Source organism: Stegastes partitus, unplaced genomic scaffold (genome assembly GCF_000690725.1).
Source record: "Stegastes partitus isolate 25-593 unplaced genomic scaffold, Stegastes_partitus-1.0.2 Scaffold563, whole genome shotgun sequence".
Taxonomy (NCBI): Eukaryota; Metazoa; Chordata; class Actinopteri; family Pomacentridae; genus Stegastes; species Stegastes partitus.
The window spans coordinates 225,814-242,873 of NW_007578294.1; the positions used below are offsets into that span (position 1 = coordinate 225,814).

Here is a 17,060-nt window from a genome sequence, read left to right on the forward strand (position 1 = left end):
TGTCCTGAATGTGTCTAAAGACAGCTTAGGAAGGTACTTCCTGAGAAAAAACACTTTATGTATTCGGGCCTCAATAAAAAAAAGTCAAAATGATTTGCTCTGCAATGTTGTCATGGTAAAAAAAAGTATGTCAGGAAGTTTTTTTTTTTGGATGCTTTTGCCATGCCTTGTGACTTGAGAAAGAAGGCAGCTTTAACTAATTTTCTCAGAGATATACGTTGGTGTTTGATGTTTGTATTTGTTTCTGTAGTCCCTCTCTTTCTTTCTTTTCTTTTCTTTCTTCGCACCCTTTTGGGTGCTCGGACCCTAATAAGTCAGTCCTTTGTTCAGGATAACTTTGCCTTTGTGCATCGTCATTTTTCATTCAAGAAGAAAACTTCCTTCAATTTACAATATTTGCCAGAAGTTTTTTTTTGTTGTTGTTATTCCTCCTTTAAATGTTAAATGCAGTCAGCTACTAATTATTGTAGATATTTTGGATGAACCTCAAACAGTTAAACCCCCCCCAAAAAAAAAAGATAAGTCAAGAGCATGTTAGTTTACCTTTTTTTAATAAATTACGCCAGACATCAACAAATGAAATTCTGCCATGGTTTCAAATTCAGATTTATGGATATCAAAACGGAACAGTTTAAGATGTGTTGAATATCACCAAGTGCAGGTTCAACCTCAAAGCCACAGTATCGGATGGTGAAAGAGGAGTTCTGATGTACAGCAAGTCATTCAGTGTACGCTGGGTAGTGTGAAGGTAAAGTCTGCTCTGGGAGATTAAACGCACACAAGTCAGTTAACCAGTCAGAATGGGTTTGTCTGCCTGCAATAAAAAAAATTAGAACAAGTGTAAGGTTTTACATTTTCACTCAACACGACGGGAGCTGACGACGGGAAGGGGAGGTTTGGCTTGCAAGGACAAAAAGCAGCGACAAGCTTAGATTCTTGCAGTCTACTAAGATCCAGTGTAGATTTTGGGAGGAAGGAAAAAGGGGAGCGCACCCTCTCTGCTAGCACTGGAGAGGAGGGGAGTCGTCCTACAAGCAGGGAGAGCTGACTGGGCGAGGAAGCAGCCGACTAGTCCTCTACAGGATGAAGGGCAGGATGGGCGAGCGGAGGGGAGGGTAGTCGCGGAACTCCTTCAGGTAACTGCGGTGCTTGCCCTTGGCCCAAACGGTCATCTGGATGAAGCCCACCAAGGTGAAGAAGGCCACCGGCAGACACTGGGTCATCAGGGTGAAGCCGAGCCAGGAGCCCAGCTGCAAGAGGAAGAGGAAGGATGGTAAACATGAGCAGTTCTTCTAAACCATGCTCTGTAGAAAACATCAGCTGTTCAGAGTGAGCAAATTGAGATTTTAGATGCTTATGAATCAATTTTTCAGTAAGATACAACCGCACTGTATGAAATGTGAGAACGCTGTGCATATGTCATACATGTGACTTCTTCCTTCCACTGTGAACGTTTTGGACATAACTATTGTAAATGTGGTATAGTAGAGTTGAAATAAAAATGAGTAGGAAGAAAAAGAGATGGAATTTTGGACTTAAAGGTGCAGTTTAAACAATTAGAACATTGTGGTAAAGTTTTTTTTTTTTTTTGTAATTTAAAGTGGTAAACTTTCAGAATGTGAAATATTTTAAGAATTTTCAGTGTTTTGACTATGATGATTACGGCTTATAGCTTATGAAAATGAGAAGTCCAGCATCTCAAATTATTATTTACTAGGATCAATCAAAAAAAAAAAAAAAAACAGGTATAAACGTACTTTTCAGAAGTGCCCTTGTCTTCGGGACAAGTCTCCCCCATGATTGTAGTCATGATTACTTAATTAGACCAAGAGATACACCATTTATACTGTTTCAGTAGTAATTTACTAAAAACATATGGCTTGAAATATGTCACTTTATGTGTAACCAATATAGAATATAAGAAAGTTTATCTTTTGGACTTAAATTACAAAAAAATGAGTTTATTCTGTACAACGTCCTACTTTTTTGAGCTGCCCTTGTAGATGTACTATGACCAGCAGAGGGCAGCAGCCACAAGAACTGCATCTATAAAACCTTCAGGTAGCATTTACCAGTTCAAAGGAACACGCTACAATAACAAACGTTACCTACATAAAGTCTATTTCTGTAGTATCGCACAAAATGTACAAGGCAGTACAATACTGGTGAGCCGTTTCCTCTCACCTGCTTTATGTAACTCTACATTGAACAGCAGTTCTGTCCAATAAACGTCCTGTTCACAGAGAAAACTACCATCATCTACCATGATGAATGAATCATGTACCTCATACGTGTAGTTGGGGCAGGAGACCAGCAGGAAGATCCAGGTGAAGGGATTCTTGGTTGGGTAGGGAATCTTCCTGGTCTTAGAGCCTGGATGCAGGTAGAGAGAAAATGAAAATATTTATAATCAATCTTTTTCTCTACATTTTGCCCTGACATTATAAATAAACCTACTGTTGCCCAGTGATGAAGCCTCCTAAAACCTGATTCCTCAGTCAGCTGCTTGTTTAATCATGAACTGAACTGGAAAGCACTCTGAGTTTTTGTGACAAACGATTAGGAAGTGTTCTAACTACACAATGCTCACTTTCACATTCTTGGATTCAGTGGGTTTAGTTTATTCAGCTTATTTCAGAGTATAATGTCCAATGCTTACATCTCTGTACATCTCTACGTTAATGTAGAACGTGCATACAGACCTTTGAAGTTAAATTTGCTCCTAACTTCTAAAAGGCTTCTAAAGGACTCTTTACACATGACTAAAAATGTTTTTAAACAGTCTTTAAATTTCAACATAGGTGAGAAAAGAAACATTCTTTGCTAAGTTTCTCAGTCCTATTGCTCTTTCCTATAACACATACAGAAGGTAAAGGTCATATAGTTGTTGCTCCTCACATCTGTGCAGTAGCCAGGATGTAGAAAAATGAGTGAACAAAGCAGAATATGAATGGGAGCAAGATCTAAAATGATTTCTGCTCTGGGGTTTCTCACAGATGTGGCTAACATGTACACGTACAGCTGTGTGTTGGAGTGAGAGATGGACGTCCAGGTGTGAAGGTGTGTTTACCTGGTGGACGGAGGTTCCGCAGAGCGACGTGGATGGAAAAGTTGCCAATCTGACAGAACTAAGAAGGAAAACATGGATAATGTCACACAATTTAATACCGAATGTGTGTACAAGGAAAGATAACGACATTGAAACACGGGTTAGAGTTCGTATTAATCTGACAAAGCTCACTTATTATACACGTACGAGGTTATCAACAAGAGAAAAACAAAGAAAAATACTACGTCCATTACGTGAAAGACCATGATTTGTCAATTAAAGTCAACGCTAGATGATTTACAGAGCAAAGTTTTGAAGTGAGAAACATTCTTACCAAGAATATGATGAGAGCGAGTCTGATCTGTTGCTCCCCGTAAACTGTAAAAGACAGGGTAAGCATAATCAGTGACAAAAGGTAGCATGTGAGCGATGTGCGTATGAATATGCAGGTGCTAGTGTACTCACTGGGTGGTGTATATAGAGGGTGGTTGATGTAATACGCCATCCATGCTGCAAAGCCCCAGTAGTAGGTACAGTTCTGCACAAACAAACACGACAGGACCATTGTCAACGAGACGTATGGTGGTGGTAGAGCTACATTTCTTCAAACTCATGTTCTCCTCTCGCTCAGTTTAGTTCATACTTTCACACGTGCAAAAGACAAGTGATGACAGAGTGTGAGAGGAGGAGCGTTCATCACCTTAAAGATGTTGCGAAGCGGCATTGTTCCATGAGAGAAGCGATGGACAAACAGCGTCTCCAGGAGCCTCTTCACGTAGTGGAAAGAGTGACACATACAGGCGAGACTGCAAAAAGTACAGACGCTCGTGTTAGGTCTACTGCAGTCGCTAGAAACAGACGTGTGAGATCTTGTCTAAGAGTTGTCAACGTAGTTTTTTAAGGGTAATTTCAATATTAATACAATATATACATATATTTAAAAAAATATATAAATTCTTTATTCGAATGTTGATAGCAAATACAAAAGAAAGGCACATTGAATTTATGTACAAGTTTGGATTGGCTTTGTCTAGAGGAACATTTTCGAGGTGATATTAATGCAATAAGAGCCACTGATTTACTCCTACAATTTTTTCAAAAGGGGAATCAAAACCGGCACAGAAGAACTGCATGTATTTTTTATTCCCTGCGCTTTGCCTACATATCATAACCTGCCACCTACATTACCCACAATGCAGCTTCTACGGTTTCAAGTAGCAGCTAATGTAGCCTCGAGCCACACCCAGAGGCAATTCATCAGGTTACCCGCAGCCTCCCTCTAGCCTTGCTGACCATCAAGTTGATATAAACTTGTCACAACAGCTTGAAAGAGGAACTCACACACACTAACATGCATCTGAGTTTGAGTGGCTGCAAAAATATTATATTGTATGCAACCTTTAAATGTTTGCACTGTGTGTCTTCCCTAAACTTTAAACTTCATATATTTAAACCTGATCTTCTATTGAAGTGCATTTAGGTCTGACACTGTCCCATAAAGCAGGATATCATTTGAATTTTTGGCCAAATCAAATTAATGTTATTGATTGAATATTCTCTGTAATAAATACCAGTAGAATAATACATTTTCTTATCTGTGTTCTATCAGCTGCAGTACCAGCAGCGTAAACGGACTTGACAGTAAATCAGAACCAAACATAAAAACATATTTATGCGATTTCTGCATCGCCAACTAAATACATGTCTGGTTCCAGTGGCAACGCGATATTTACAGTGTGTGATACCACAATTACATGGCTTCATTCAGTGATATTAGTAAAGCACAGCTCAGCATGTTTGCAGATAAAACACATTCCCTCAGCTGAGACTCTGTATCGCTCATAAATAATAGTCAGGAAACAATCTGGTTAAAGGGAGACGCTCTTTCCAGCCAATTTAAATCCTAAACTCTGAACCTAACCTGCTCCTGACCAAGTGAGCTCCACAGCATCAGTTACCATGGGAAGGAAGTTTCCCATGTTGCTTGATATGTGGCTGAAGTTTCATACTTCATTTAGAGACACATAAGTGACATCAGCCTTCTCTTATATCATATTTCCCAAAATGTCAAAGTAGACACACTGATGTAACTGTAAAAAGGTACGTCTGAGACACTCACTGTACAACCCAGTGTTTACTGGTGGTGAAGTCATATTTGGGTGCGTAGATGAAGGGAACTCTGAAGTAGAACATCAGATAGATGACCAGAGGGCCGGTATACTCTGTCAGAAAAACCTGAAAACAAGAAGGTATGACAGGATCATTTGGAGACTGAGTTAAACTCAGACAAACTATGAGCACATACTGTTTTATCCATTTTAGCCTCTGTAAGCCACACGGTCATATCATTTACATACCAGCTTGTCAATATGTCTTAAAAATACATACATTATGTTCCCTATGTGTGCTCCGTCTCTCCTCTACCTGTATTTCCTCTACTTGTCTGCAGAGCCAAAACAACTTTAACTGTAACTTCTGTGCAGCGAATTAACCTCAAGGTCAGGAGGAAACTTCTGCCCCACATACACACAATCCCTTTTTACCCAGTGGGAAATCTCAATATAGCTCCGCTTGATCCTACTTGCACTCTGATGTATTTGGGCTTGTCAGAGCTGTTGGACCCGACTGTGGCAGCACAGACTGTTCCAGACTTTGGACCGGCCTTTGTGTTGCTGTACTCACTGTAACCCAGCTGATCTGAGCTCCCAGGTCTCTGAAGTAGAAGGTTGCCGTGGTTCCCACAGGAAGATGCTGCAGAACATCCTCATCCTTCAGAGACTTCCCCTCTGAAACCCAGACACACGGTGCTTAATACACTTACCGGGACTCACCGTAAATTATGAGCCGAGCGTAGAGAGAAGCAGCGCAACATTAACGTTAATTATACTGATAAAGCGTCACACTTAATCTGACGTACTGGGGTCGAGGCGAATGGACTGTCTGGCTGGGTACCACTGAGGATCTGAAACAGACAAGACAAACACTTCTTAACGCAGTAAGTCAGCGTACTGTGTGCTTTTAATAGGGTTTTCTTGATCTTGAATCAGATTTATGAGGGCTGCAGACGGATGGAACTCACGGCTCTTGTGGAACATCGACTTGATCTCCCCGATAGTCGCATTTGGCTCGACCTAGAAATAACAACACAATAAATAAATGGAGGGACGTGTACACACAAGCGCACAAAAGGGACCGATAATAACCCTGTTTTCCATTCATGATGGCGATTAGAGGTAAATTTAGCTCTGGCTGTGCCCACACACCCCATGGATGTGGGCTATTTAACAGCTGGTATTCAGAGAGCCTCGGCACAAACACTCACACACATGCACACACACAGATAACCACAGCCAAAATACACAACCTTAAGCTGGGGTGCCAGCAATGCCACAGCTGCCCTGATATAAAACACAATAGCAACAAAGCAGGAACATAAAGAGCACAAGAAGGCAAATATGAACACACACACACACACGAGTTAATAGAGCCCTGAAACCTGCTAGACTGAGGATGAATCAGGAAATTTAAAGTCTTTCACACATTCCCACTCATTTGATCAAATGACTTTTTCTGTTTGAGTTGAGGCATCCTACACTCTGCATTCCTTCCGGATTTGCTGCTTCTACAAATGAGCGAAACTGCAGCTAAAAAGCAGGCGGATATACAGCTTCAATTGATTCCGCTTGAAGTGTTTATGGTGGGTGACTCTGCTTGTCTTTAGGCAGCAATAAATTCCTAGTTGTCTATAATAGCTCTTTACATTGACTGTGGCATGATTTATTGGCAATATCATAAGACTGTTTTAATTCTCATAAAACAATGATAATTATTGTGTCAAAAGCTGAGCGTTTTATAATGGCAGAAGAACTCTGAGTGACAGATGATTCAGCTGTGACTATTTTTCCAGTCTTGGGGTGTGTTGACAAAATATGCTGGATCAGGATCAGCATACTGACCTTATTAAGTGCATTAGATATGGACCATGATTAGCAAACAATTAGGCCTCTAAACCGCTAGCAATTTCTGTCTGTTTTTTGCTCATGTCACTTTCTTAGTAACTGTGGGGTTTTTTTTTGTTTTTATTTTACTGCAATATAAAGTCCTGTACCTCTATGAAAAACCACAACCATTGCTAGACGTAGAGAGAACTTGGAAATGTCTTTTGTGCAGTATGACACCGTTTTAATGCTATAAATCATTTGAAAAAAGGAAAGAAAAAAAAAATACAAAAAACTAATTTCTTTATTTTGCAAGAATGTTAAAAAAACCCTGAAATCAGCGTTTTTTTCCTGAAGTTTTCCAGTAATATCAACAGAGAGGAAACATGGTGGCTTTACATACTGTAGGTATTTTTCCACATACATTTTTTTGCCTTTATTTGACAGGACAGTAGAGAGAGAGACAGGAAAGTGGGGAGAAGAATGGGGGAGGGACCTGGACCAAATGGCCATGGTCTGGATTCAAACCCACGACCGCTGCGTTGGGGACTATAGCCCCAGTATAGGGATTGCCAGCTCAACCAGCTGAGCTATAGCAGCACTACATACATTTTTAACCTGCTTCAATACTTGTCTCATATCCACTCTGTGTAAAAACAGCCTGCAGTTCAGCCCAGTTTAGCCAAAAAGTTCCTGAATGAACTCTTGGTTAGTCATGGCTTCCCAGTTGCATTGAGGAGCACAGAATTTTTCACAGAATCTGGCTTTTTTTTTTTTTCTGGCCAATTGTTAAACGAGACATGTAGAATAAAGCAATTTTAAGAAAATATCATAACTTTTTAGCTTAGATTTGGTCATGTCTTCTAAATGAAACAGCACAGCCCACATGAGTAGCTCAAGGAGTCTTGCAGATACTAAAACCCAACAATTGTTTCTGTTGTCTGGCTCTGATAAATGGTGCTAATGCGGCTGTTTTTTAAAGATAACATGCCTTTCAAATCCTTCAGCTGGTTTTGGGATCAGAGATTTAAATACAGTTTCTATGTCATTGCTATTATAAAATTCCACATTAATGCTAACACTTAAATTAGTCCCAGTTGGACATGGACTCAATTTTAACTCCATTAAAAAAAAAAAAAACATTCTGAACAGCTGCATGCAGTGAGGTATGCAACTATCTAATTTAAGTGACAGTATTTAGTATCATCAAATAATACCCTAAGTAAGGCTATTAGAACAGAAATAAAATTGATTTGGTGCATTGAAAAATAGATATATCAAATAAAAATGATTCACAAAATCCAGTTTTTGCAAGTTCAATCAATGGTTTCTTAAAAATTAGGCACTATTTATTCCCCTGCTGGCCTGGGCTGCCAGTGATCTGACTGTCCAAGCAAATGTCTGATGCAAGAGGACACACAAGTGCAAAAACTGGGACAAAATTCCCTGTTACATGACTTTTTAACGTTCATACTTGTTAGGGAGCACAGAGTTTGGCTGTACAGACAATCCAACACCCAGACATGCGATTAAACAGTTTAGCAGTGCTAAATCATTGTACCGTTTCTGTTTAGCAGAACATGCCATGAAGTGTTTCCATTTTAGGGCTATTTAGGGAGAAATTAAAGCATTTTCTTGATGGTACCGTCCTTAAAACAGCAGATCTACTGAATATAGAGACTCTCCTGCTGCCAGGTTTGCATTTTAAACACAGGTCATGTGACTGATCTGTAGTAGACTGGAGAGGTCTGCTGCGGTAACTGACTTGGCTTCTGTTCGTGTCCTCCTGAGGACCACATGCCATTTTCAGCAGGGTGACATCACTAAGGCTGGCTTTTTAGAAACCACCCCTCAGTGACCCCTGAGGCTCCTCCACTCTTTCCACAAGGCAGTTTCGAGATCACTCAGTTTGTCCTAAACACTGGCCCAGACGTGACACAGGCGCAGAGTTTTATTTCGAACTCAGCTCTGTTAGCCTACTTTAAGAAACCAGTTCCCCCTAAGGGCACTCAGTCCAGATCCAAATCTATATCTGTCATATCTGCGAAACTGCCCCTCCAAAAGGTGATAAGATTGCAGATGCTACCATGGAAACTCCGCTAAGCCGACAACTGGGTATAATCCAGCAAGGATAGCACCTTTAGCGCGTTATACTCTGCAGTCCTGAGAAGCAGCCTTTAATAAACCAAGTCTCCCCTGGCTGACAGCAACTAATGCAACTTAAACTCACAACAACAATACACTAAACTCATCTAATGCGACCGCACTAACCTGCAGGCTGGACACTAACAAGTTAAATCTGTCTAACACAACAATAACAAAGGGCGGGCCAAATTCTAATTACTGTAAATATGGCCGATAAAACAATAAGCTTAAAATGTCCCGTCAAAATAAATATAGTTGATGCGACAGTGATATCCTTTAGTCCCGACTGTAAACACAACTTAAGTCCATCAGTCAACATCACACTCGCCATAACTAAGCGCAGTGTAAAGTGTGTTCTTGTATTACAGTGGTAAAACCCTGCACAGACAAGACAGTCAAGACAAGCTCACATAAGATAAGATAAGATAAGATAAGATAAGATAAGATAAGATAAGATAAGATAAGATAAGATAAGATAAGATAAGATAAGATGCGATACGGCTTAATATAAAGATATAATGAGGACGACCTACACCTTTCACATGCACATGTAAAAGTGAGCATTTAACAGCAGCGTCTTGAAAGCTATAATGAAACTGTGTTGACATCGCCTTAGATCATCACTTGAGGCCCTTCTGGCTGCTTCAGAGGTCGAGGCTTTAAATCTAAAGGTGACCACATTTTGTCATCAGGGTCACTCAGCTTTGGAACAAGCTGCCGAAGGAAATCAGGCCTCGCAGAATCACTGACTTCCATTAAATGACTTCCTAAAATCCACTTTCATAAACTTGTGTTTATGTGACATTGTCTCTTTATTGTTATTAAATTTTTTAAAATTGCTTTTATCATTTTATTAGCATGTAATTGTATGAAAATATTGCATTTTGTATTATTGCATCATTAAATTTGTCTCACTTTTCTTGGCCTTACAATCTGGCAACCTGTTGTGATTTTGCCTTCGAGGTATCCTGCTTTTGTTTCATCTGTCGAAGCACTTTGTGAACTCGTTTTTAAAGATTCTAGTAGTATAACCCCAAAGAATACCGCCTCTGCTTCTACAGTGACGGCTGTAATCAACAACAAAACTCAACAGCAACTTTGATGGTTCTGTTTTATTCTAGGTGTCTCAATCTAAAAAAAAAATATGTTTAGTAAGTATCAACACAAAAATTTCTAATCTGAAACTGCTGTAGGTAATGTGCTTTTTTTAGTTCAGAAAAAATCTTTGAAAAGTCAGAAACTGGATTAAAAACTATCAACCAAGTGACTGTTGCAGTAAATTATACAGAATTTCCTTTAGCTTTTGTGGTCTTATTTCAAAAGTAGATATTTTTTGAGTGTCATACAGCCCAGCTCGCAAGATGACAATAAACCACTGGTCAAGTTTATAGTTACATTCTCTAAAGAGTCAGAAAAGTGTAACAATGAATGTATTTTTTTTATTATATACGTGTCAGGCAGTGTTTAACCGCATATTACGAATATTATTATTGATATTATGAATTATATAACACAGGAACACATTTAACTGCACATAAACACCTGTACTTTGTAGGTTGTGACGGTGTTGTAATGCCCTATACTGTAAGTGAACTGCACCCCCATAACTAAAGCCTCAAAAATAACACAGACCTAAATCGTTGTATTGTAGCGGTTGTTTCTGAGCCTCTATCCATGTACGTGCCATCCGCTTCTTTTTTGCCCAGATAACTAAACCCAGCAGCGTTGTGTTGCACATTTAAAAGGCTCCCCAGTGTGTGTTGACAGTTACATTTAGAGGCTACACACCCACTGACTGACAGCAGCTCTCCAATGTTCTAGAAAACACCTGACTCACATACAGAGAATCTTTATGTAATACAAGACCAGACATCTTGCATCTGTTGCATTTGGTGAGCATACAGACAAACAGCACAGGCAGTTATTTACAAAAAAAAAAAAAAAAGCTTTAGTGAGAGCTGCAGGTATTAAAGTGTGATTTAACTTGCATGAAGATGAAAGCAGTTAGAAGGAAAATGAGTTCTCACCTTGTCCAGGAAGCAGAGCTTGTCCTTGGTCTTGGCATCCAGAATCTCCACCTCAAAAAAAACAACAGCCTTTTTAGTTTTTTTGGCAGGTTTTCGTTTGACCGGTGCTTGAGCCGGCGCAGGGGCAGCAGGCGCTGCCGCCGCCGCCCCGTTAGTCGTCTTTTTACCACTAGTGGCCTCTAACGCTAGGGCATCCATGTCCACAGTTCTCCCCCTGCGCTCAGTTTATTCCGATCTTCCCCACGCTCTTCCCCTCAGCTCTCTCGTCACTCTCCGCCTCTCTACTGTCGATCTCAGACCCACGCCAAGCCGGAGAGGAGAGGAGAGGAGAGGAGAGGGGCAGCACTCAGCTGTGGAAATAAATCTGCCATGCTCTCCTCTCCCCCTCCCTCTGCTTCCTCCTCCTCCTCCTCCTCCTCTTCTGTCATTCTCTCACCCTCCCTCCCTCCCTCATTCCTTCACTTCTGGTGCACTGCTTTATTTAAACTGCCAGCCGACCCCCGCAGCGCAAACATATGCCACATGTGTGTGCACAGTTGCATACGTAGGAATGTCCAAACTGTCGCCTGTCCTCCGAGTTTCTTTCATAAGATATATGTGCAGAGAGCTCTGTGGCTTCTTTTATGTTGGTTTTGAAATATAGCTCATGCCTAAAAAGGGACACCTGACGACCCCCTTGATAGCTCCCAGCTAAATGGGAAGATGGAGGAGAGGTATTGTGGTAAACAGCTCCCTCCCCTCTCTTTCCTAGTTTGACCCCCTGTCTTCCTTTCCTTAGCTAAATATAAACAACCCCTGCAAACTCTGCTCCAGCAGACGTCTCCCAGCAGACCTCTCACCCATCTGCACCTATGTCACGATGTCATGGGCTTACTATGCATCGCACTATGTTGACATTCAATCAGTCTCCATATCCACCACTAAACACCTGAATGCAACAGTTTAGGGTCTCACTCATGCAGCAGTAGACGAGTTTTACTGCACGTTGTGCCTTGAAACCAACCGGTGCAGCCAGATCTGAGTCACACACACACACACACACACACACGACGAATCGCCTTTTCCTGCCACCTTGGGTGATAATACTCCAGACTCTGAGGGCTTAGTAGGGGCATTCCCTTTGGTAAAGCCCACCCCCACCCCCACAGGCCTCCGCTCTCTAATGACGAACAGTCTGGATACTGTTTCCATAATGAATGAAAGACATACAGTCACAAGTGGTAACAGGGAGCTTTGGGAAATGTGTTCTATTCATGGGTTAGAATGCAGAAATAAAGAAAGATAGATTTTGTGTAAGGCCTCATAATGCTGTGCACATAAACACACACTGCACATATTTACATCCATACATTATACAGACGTTTATGCAAATTATGCATGTAAGTTTTAACATGCAGCACTTTCATCTAAAACACATTAAACCATAAAGTCATGTCATGTGTGTGAAACAAAGTCTTAAAATGCAAAGTGGTTGAAGTGGAAAACACAGATATGCAAACAGAACTACATCTGTGCCCCAAATTTAGCTAAGATTTACCATTTTATACATATTAATGCAGTTTAACCAAATTTCAGCATATGAACATTTTTTTTTTTGATTGCTTTCTCTTTATTTTTTTAGTTAATTTTTGCATACATGTTTGCATGATGTACGGCTGCACACGTATGTTTAGCATTAAGGGGACTTGCCACTATTTTTGCTTTTAAGACATGTATTACAGTGTTAAATTTATTTTTTTGTTCGCAAAAACATTTAAGGCTGCTCATAAACTTTTACTTGTGACGGAGGAAGTTAAAAATCAGTGAGTTAAAACCATTTCTGCACTTCTGTGTTACTCTGATTTAGCTTATCATCAGCGTGAAAATAAGAAAACACACCAAAATAATAAGGATCTAGCCCTCAGTGTTACACTTCAATAGTGAAGTAAAACTTGGCTTTCTAGGAATTTTGTTGTTTCTTTCAGATGCCACCTACATTCTTATTTTATCTCATTTTCAACCTTTAAATGAAGTAACTGATGTGCTTTTAAACAGTCATGTACATTTAAAACAAGCAGGACACATGACACTGCAGTTGAGACTTACTTCAGGGAAATAACCTCATGTCAGTCTTTGTGCCAGGAAAACCCACTGCCACTGTGCCTCCCCCCCACCATCGCGTCTATATAAAACCTCTGGCAGTGACAGTCTGTGCTGGTAATACACTCTCTGAGGCGATGGTGAAGCAGCCAGAACTCTGCTTTAATTGCTACCGTGGACTTTAATTGTACGACGAATGGATGCACCGCTTTGCAGTTTTAGTCTATAGCTCCTGACCTGAGGTAAGAAATCATTTTTGAGCCGTTTTAATCAGATTGATCTATTTTATGCTTTGCCGAGTGTTATGTACAAGCTTCTTGATACTAATGGCGTGTGAGCAAAGCAGATCACTGTGAAGCTGATGCAGCTCTCTGGTGCTATCTGGTGTAAATGCAATGAAACAATTATTTAACTGGTCAAATCACCCAACTTGGACAACAATTTCAACTTGAGTTTAGCTAAAAAAAACCACTTGAAAACAGTCACTAGAGCACAATAACGCATGAATCAAATCAGAGAATTCATAGTCTAATTTTATTCCTGTGCATGTATTTAATAAGCATCTAACATTCAAAGGTGATAATCTTGTGTCATATGCAGTAATTAGCAATTTTTTATCATTTCAATTAGCATGCATGTTCTTGCTACTGTTGAAAGGGCATTTAGGATGAGTTTTTTTTTACGACTCATCACTGACCACATGTAAAGAAAAGCAAAAAACAAGTGCTCATGCTACATCATGTTCTGCGACCTGTTAGATTGCATGGCCTGATTAACATGCACGCAGTACATTGCTAGCCAATACTAAAAAAAAAGGTTAATCCCTATTTTAATAGCTGTAATAGTGGCAGAAACAGCAGCAAGCAGTATCAGTCTGTCTAGAGCCTGCACTCATATTTCAGTATACCACATGGTCTATTTGATTCCATGTGAGTCCATCTTGTGTCTGACTATCACGCAGCAGCTCAACACATACTGACAGGTGATGAATTAAAGGAAAAACCTGAACCATTGACCCCTACAGTGAAGGAATCCAGTGGCGCTACTAGGCTGTAGGAGGAAATTTGTCCTCTCAGTCGAATGGCTCACTGTAAATCAATACAAAGGTATTGTGGATGATCCCTTCTATCCTATTTCTATCCTGATGGGAGTGGTCTCCTCCAGGATGATGATGTACCTATCCAAAGGGCAGAAGAGGTCAGCGAGTGGTTTGATGATTATGAAAATTAGATGAATCATACGTTGCAGCCTTTGCGGTCACCAGATCTCAACCCGACTGAACATGTAGACCCAAGACTTTGGGGCCAATGTGTTAAGACAAAATTCGGACATGTAATAAGAGTTGTCAATGCGTACAAAGAGTTGTCAGTGAGTACAAAGAGTTGTCAATGTGTTCAGACGTATTCTTAGTTGAAAAGTCTACATCTTCGAGTCGAGCGGCTTCCCCATTGGCTGTCTTTTTACACATGACTTTTGCTGCACTTCTACCATGAGAGATCTGAAACTGAAAAGCATCTGAAAATCAGGGTTTCTGTGTCCTGAGCTCAGGCTCACAGGATCATCTCTTGTGGCTGCTATCGCTCTGCTGCCCTGTACCTCAGTAGTTACGCCTACTGCAAGCCATCAGTTCTACAAATCTACAATTTCATTTAACAGACGCGTTTATCCAAAGCGACGTACATCTGAAACAAAAGCAAGGATCTGGTCAGGACAAAACAATCTGGATAAGTGCCATAGAACAAGTTGAAGTGTGATAGGACACTGATGCCAATAGCAGACTGTGGGGAGGTAAGAGGACATTTGTTTGATTTTTTATTTTTGTTTGTTTATTTTCTGTCTGTCAAATGAAGGTCTGCTAAATGAAATTGTAGAATTGCAAGCCATCAGGTGGCGTGATGCATCAGAGTCTTTGAGCGTACGCGACATTGTGAGGCAGGGTGCAGACAACAATGAAATCCCGACCGCACACACTGAGTTCATGTTAATGTTTTTTGCAGTTTGTATAATTAGTGAGGCTATTGCTGAGCCTTCTAAAAATAGAATATTACAGGTATATGTGAACAAGTTAGATCTGCTGAGTTTATGGGTCACTGAGCAATCTCTTTCATGACAGTGTAACTACTGAGGTACAGGGCAGCAGAGCGGTAGCAGCCACAATGAACAATCCTGCGAGCCTGAGCTCAGGACACAGAAACCCTGATTTTCAGAAACTTTTCAGTTTCAGATCTTTCACGGTAGAAGTGTAGCAAAAGTCACATGTAAAAACACAGCCAATGGGGAAACTGCTCAAAATGCCAAATATCAGTGCCAATAATCTGCTGTAGCCCTAAGAAGGTGCACTGAAGCTATTCTCACACCACGTGATGGTCCAACAACTTACTAAGACCCTTATTGTTGGTTTTTCCTTGAATTTGTCACCTGTCTGTACATCCAAGTTGTCAATTCTAGCCAAGGGCATTGGCCCCAGATAAGGAGGTGATAACAGAAGATGGTCAGTAAACAAATCGATTAGGGGTTGCAGGAGAGGCCTATGATTGCCACATGGGCCAGTGCAAGTAATGCAGACACCAGTGCACACATTGAATGAGAAATCAGTGTCTGGTTTTAGTTGCTACATAATCTTCACATTTAAGAGCACATTTATCATTTCACTTGTATTCTGTTCAATGCTGTTTTTGATTATTATGTCAATAAATGCTGTTTCCCCCCCCCCCCTTATAGGTCTTAAAAGTGCCATCAGAAAGAAGCAGAACCAGAGCAGCCACTGGTTGGGTCAGTTTCTGTCAGACTGCTTCAAATCCTGTCTGATGGGTTTTAAGGTGTGCAAGAAAAAACTGTTTTAGAGAAACTTACAGTGCAGTTAACATTTATTCGTGTTTCATTTAAAGTGGCTCATTAGCTCGCATATACTACGAGATTAAAAGAAAATCCCAAAGTTTGAGGGTTCATTTGACAGACCCGAGATTGCGCACTTTGACTGTTCACCTGCATTATTGGGTAAGACGGAGATAAGAAGCGCCATGAGTCATTCCGGCCAGAGATGGCGATGATGCGGAGCAATACCCCACACAGAAAGGTCTCCATTTAGCTTCACGAGGAGTGCACTTCACATCGAGAACTTAACAAATGCACAACGTAACTACAATTCGTTTCAACTGTGCGGGTACAGTTGTTGTTTCTGGTGCAAAATTAGTCAGCAAAACCGTGAATTTAAGTACAACGGGCCACAATAGCCCGGTCACGTAGCAAGGAGTCGGTGACAGGCGGCGGTGCAGCAGCAGCATGCCATATCCCCTGCACACAGTTAAAGCTCTGAATTTGACTTCCTGGTTAACTTCACACTTTGAAGAATTACTAAATAATTCTAAATTGGTTTCATTAATTAAATTCTGGCCCCATAAAGCGACCCATTGACGGTTTAGAGATTCATGGACACTACTTACCTCGTAGTGCTTCATCTTGGCAGCTTGCGCCCCTTCCTTAATATCCTGGATGAGTGACAGCGCAGCGTCCAATCAGCGGAGTAATGTGCAACTGCTGAGGACGCGGTAGGCGGGCACTACGGGTTCACTGCAGCCAATCAACACCCGTAACAGTCATACGACCACGCCCACACGTCAGCTATGTAGCCAATGAGACTTAAGCAAATTGAAAGGTTACGAAGATAATTGGATTTACTCGTTTGGTTGGGATTTCTTGCACTTTGAATGGCAGCTCTTGTCCAACTGGAAACGACTGACTGAGGTTCACTTGACCATTAAATTGTCATCTTCATTTTCATACTTATATCCATTTTTTTTCTTGTAGTTTTTCCACATTGTT

At 40.7% G+C, this 17,060-nt stretch overlaps 1 protein-coding gene across 2 annotated transcripts; it reads right to left on the reverse strand.

The window, feature by feature from the left end:
* Positions 1–534: 534 nt before the first annotated feature.
* tecrb (trans-2,3-enoyl-CoA reductase b) lies at positions 535–16,918 on the reverse strand. Of its 2 annotated transcripts, XM_008288517.1 has the most exons (12): positions 16,682–16,918; positions 11,160–11,210; positions 6,129–6,180; positions 5,967–6,011; positions 5,732–5,835; positions 5,169–5,284; positions 3,750–3,855; positions 3,515–3,587; positions 3,384–3,427; positions 3,071–3,128; positions 2,285–2,373; positions 535–1,250 (listed from the first exon to the last, which is right to left on the reverse strand). In XM_008288517.1, exons 1-12 carry the CDS (start codon positions 16,694–16,696, stop codon positions 1,077–1,079), a joined length of 927 nt encoding a protein of 308 aa, XP_008286739.1. In that variant the 5' UTR covers positions 16,697–16,918; the 3' UTR covers positions 535–1,076. The 2 variants fall into 2 exon arrangements, with proteins under 2 accessions (XP_008286739.1, XP_008286738.1); XM_008288516.1 differs by lacking the exon at positions 16,682–16,918 and having other exon boundaries at positions 11,160–11,474.
* Between the last annotated feature and the right edge of the window lie 142 nt (positions 16,919–17,060).

Bases quoted from the DNA above. Each gene is read 5' to 3' on its own strand.
- tecrb (XM_008288516.1), bottom strand. From the start codon at position 11,357: ATGGATGCCCTAGCGTTAGAGGCCACTAGTGGTAAAAAGACGACTAAC. The intron at 3,856-5,168 runs GTGAGTGTCTCA...TACTTTTTGCAG, and splicing joins AGTAAACACTGGGTTGTACA to TCTCGCCTGTATGTGTCACT. The intron at 2,374-3,070 runs GTAAACACACCT...ACCTGCATCCAG, and splicing joins GCGGAACCTCCGTCCACCAG to GCTCTAAGACCAGGAAGATT.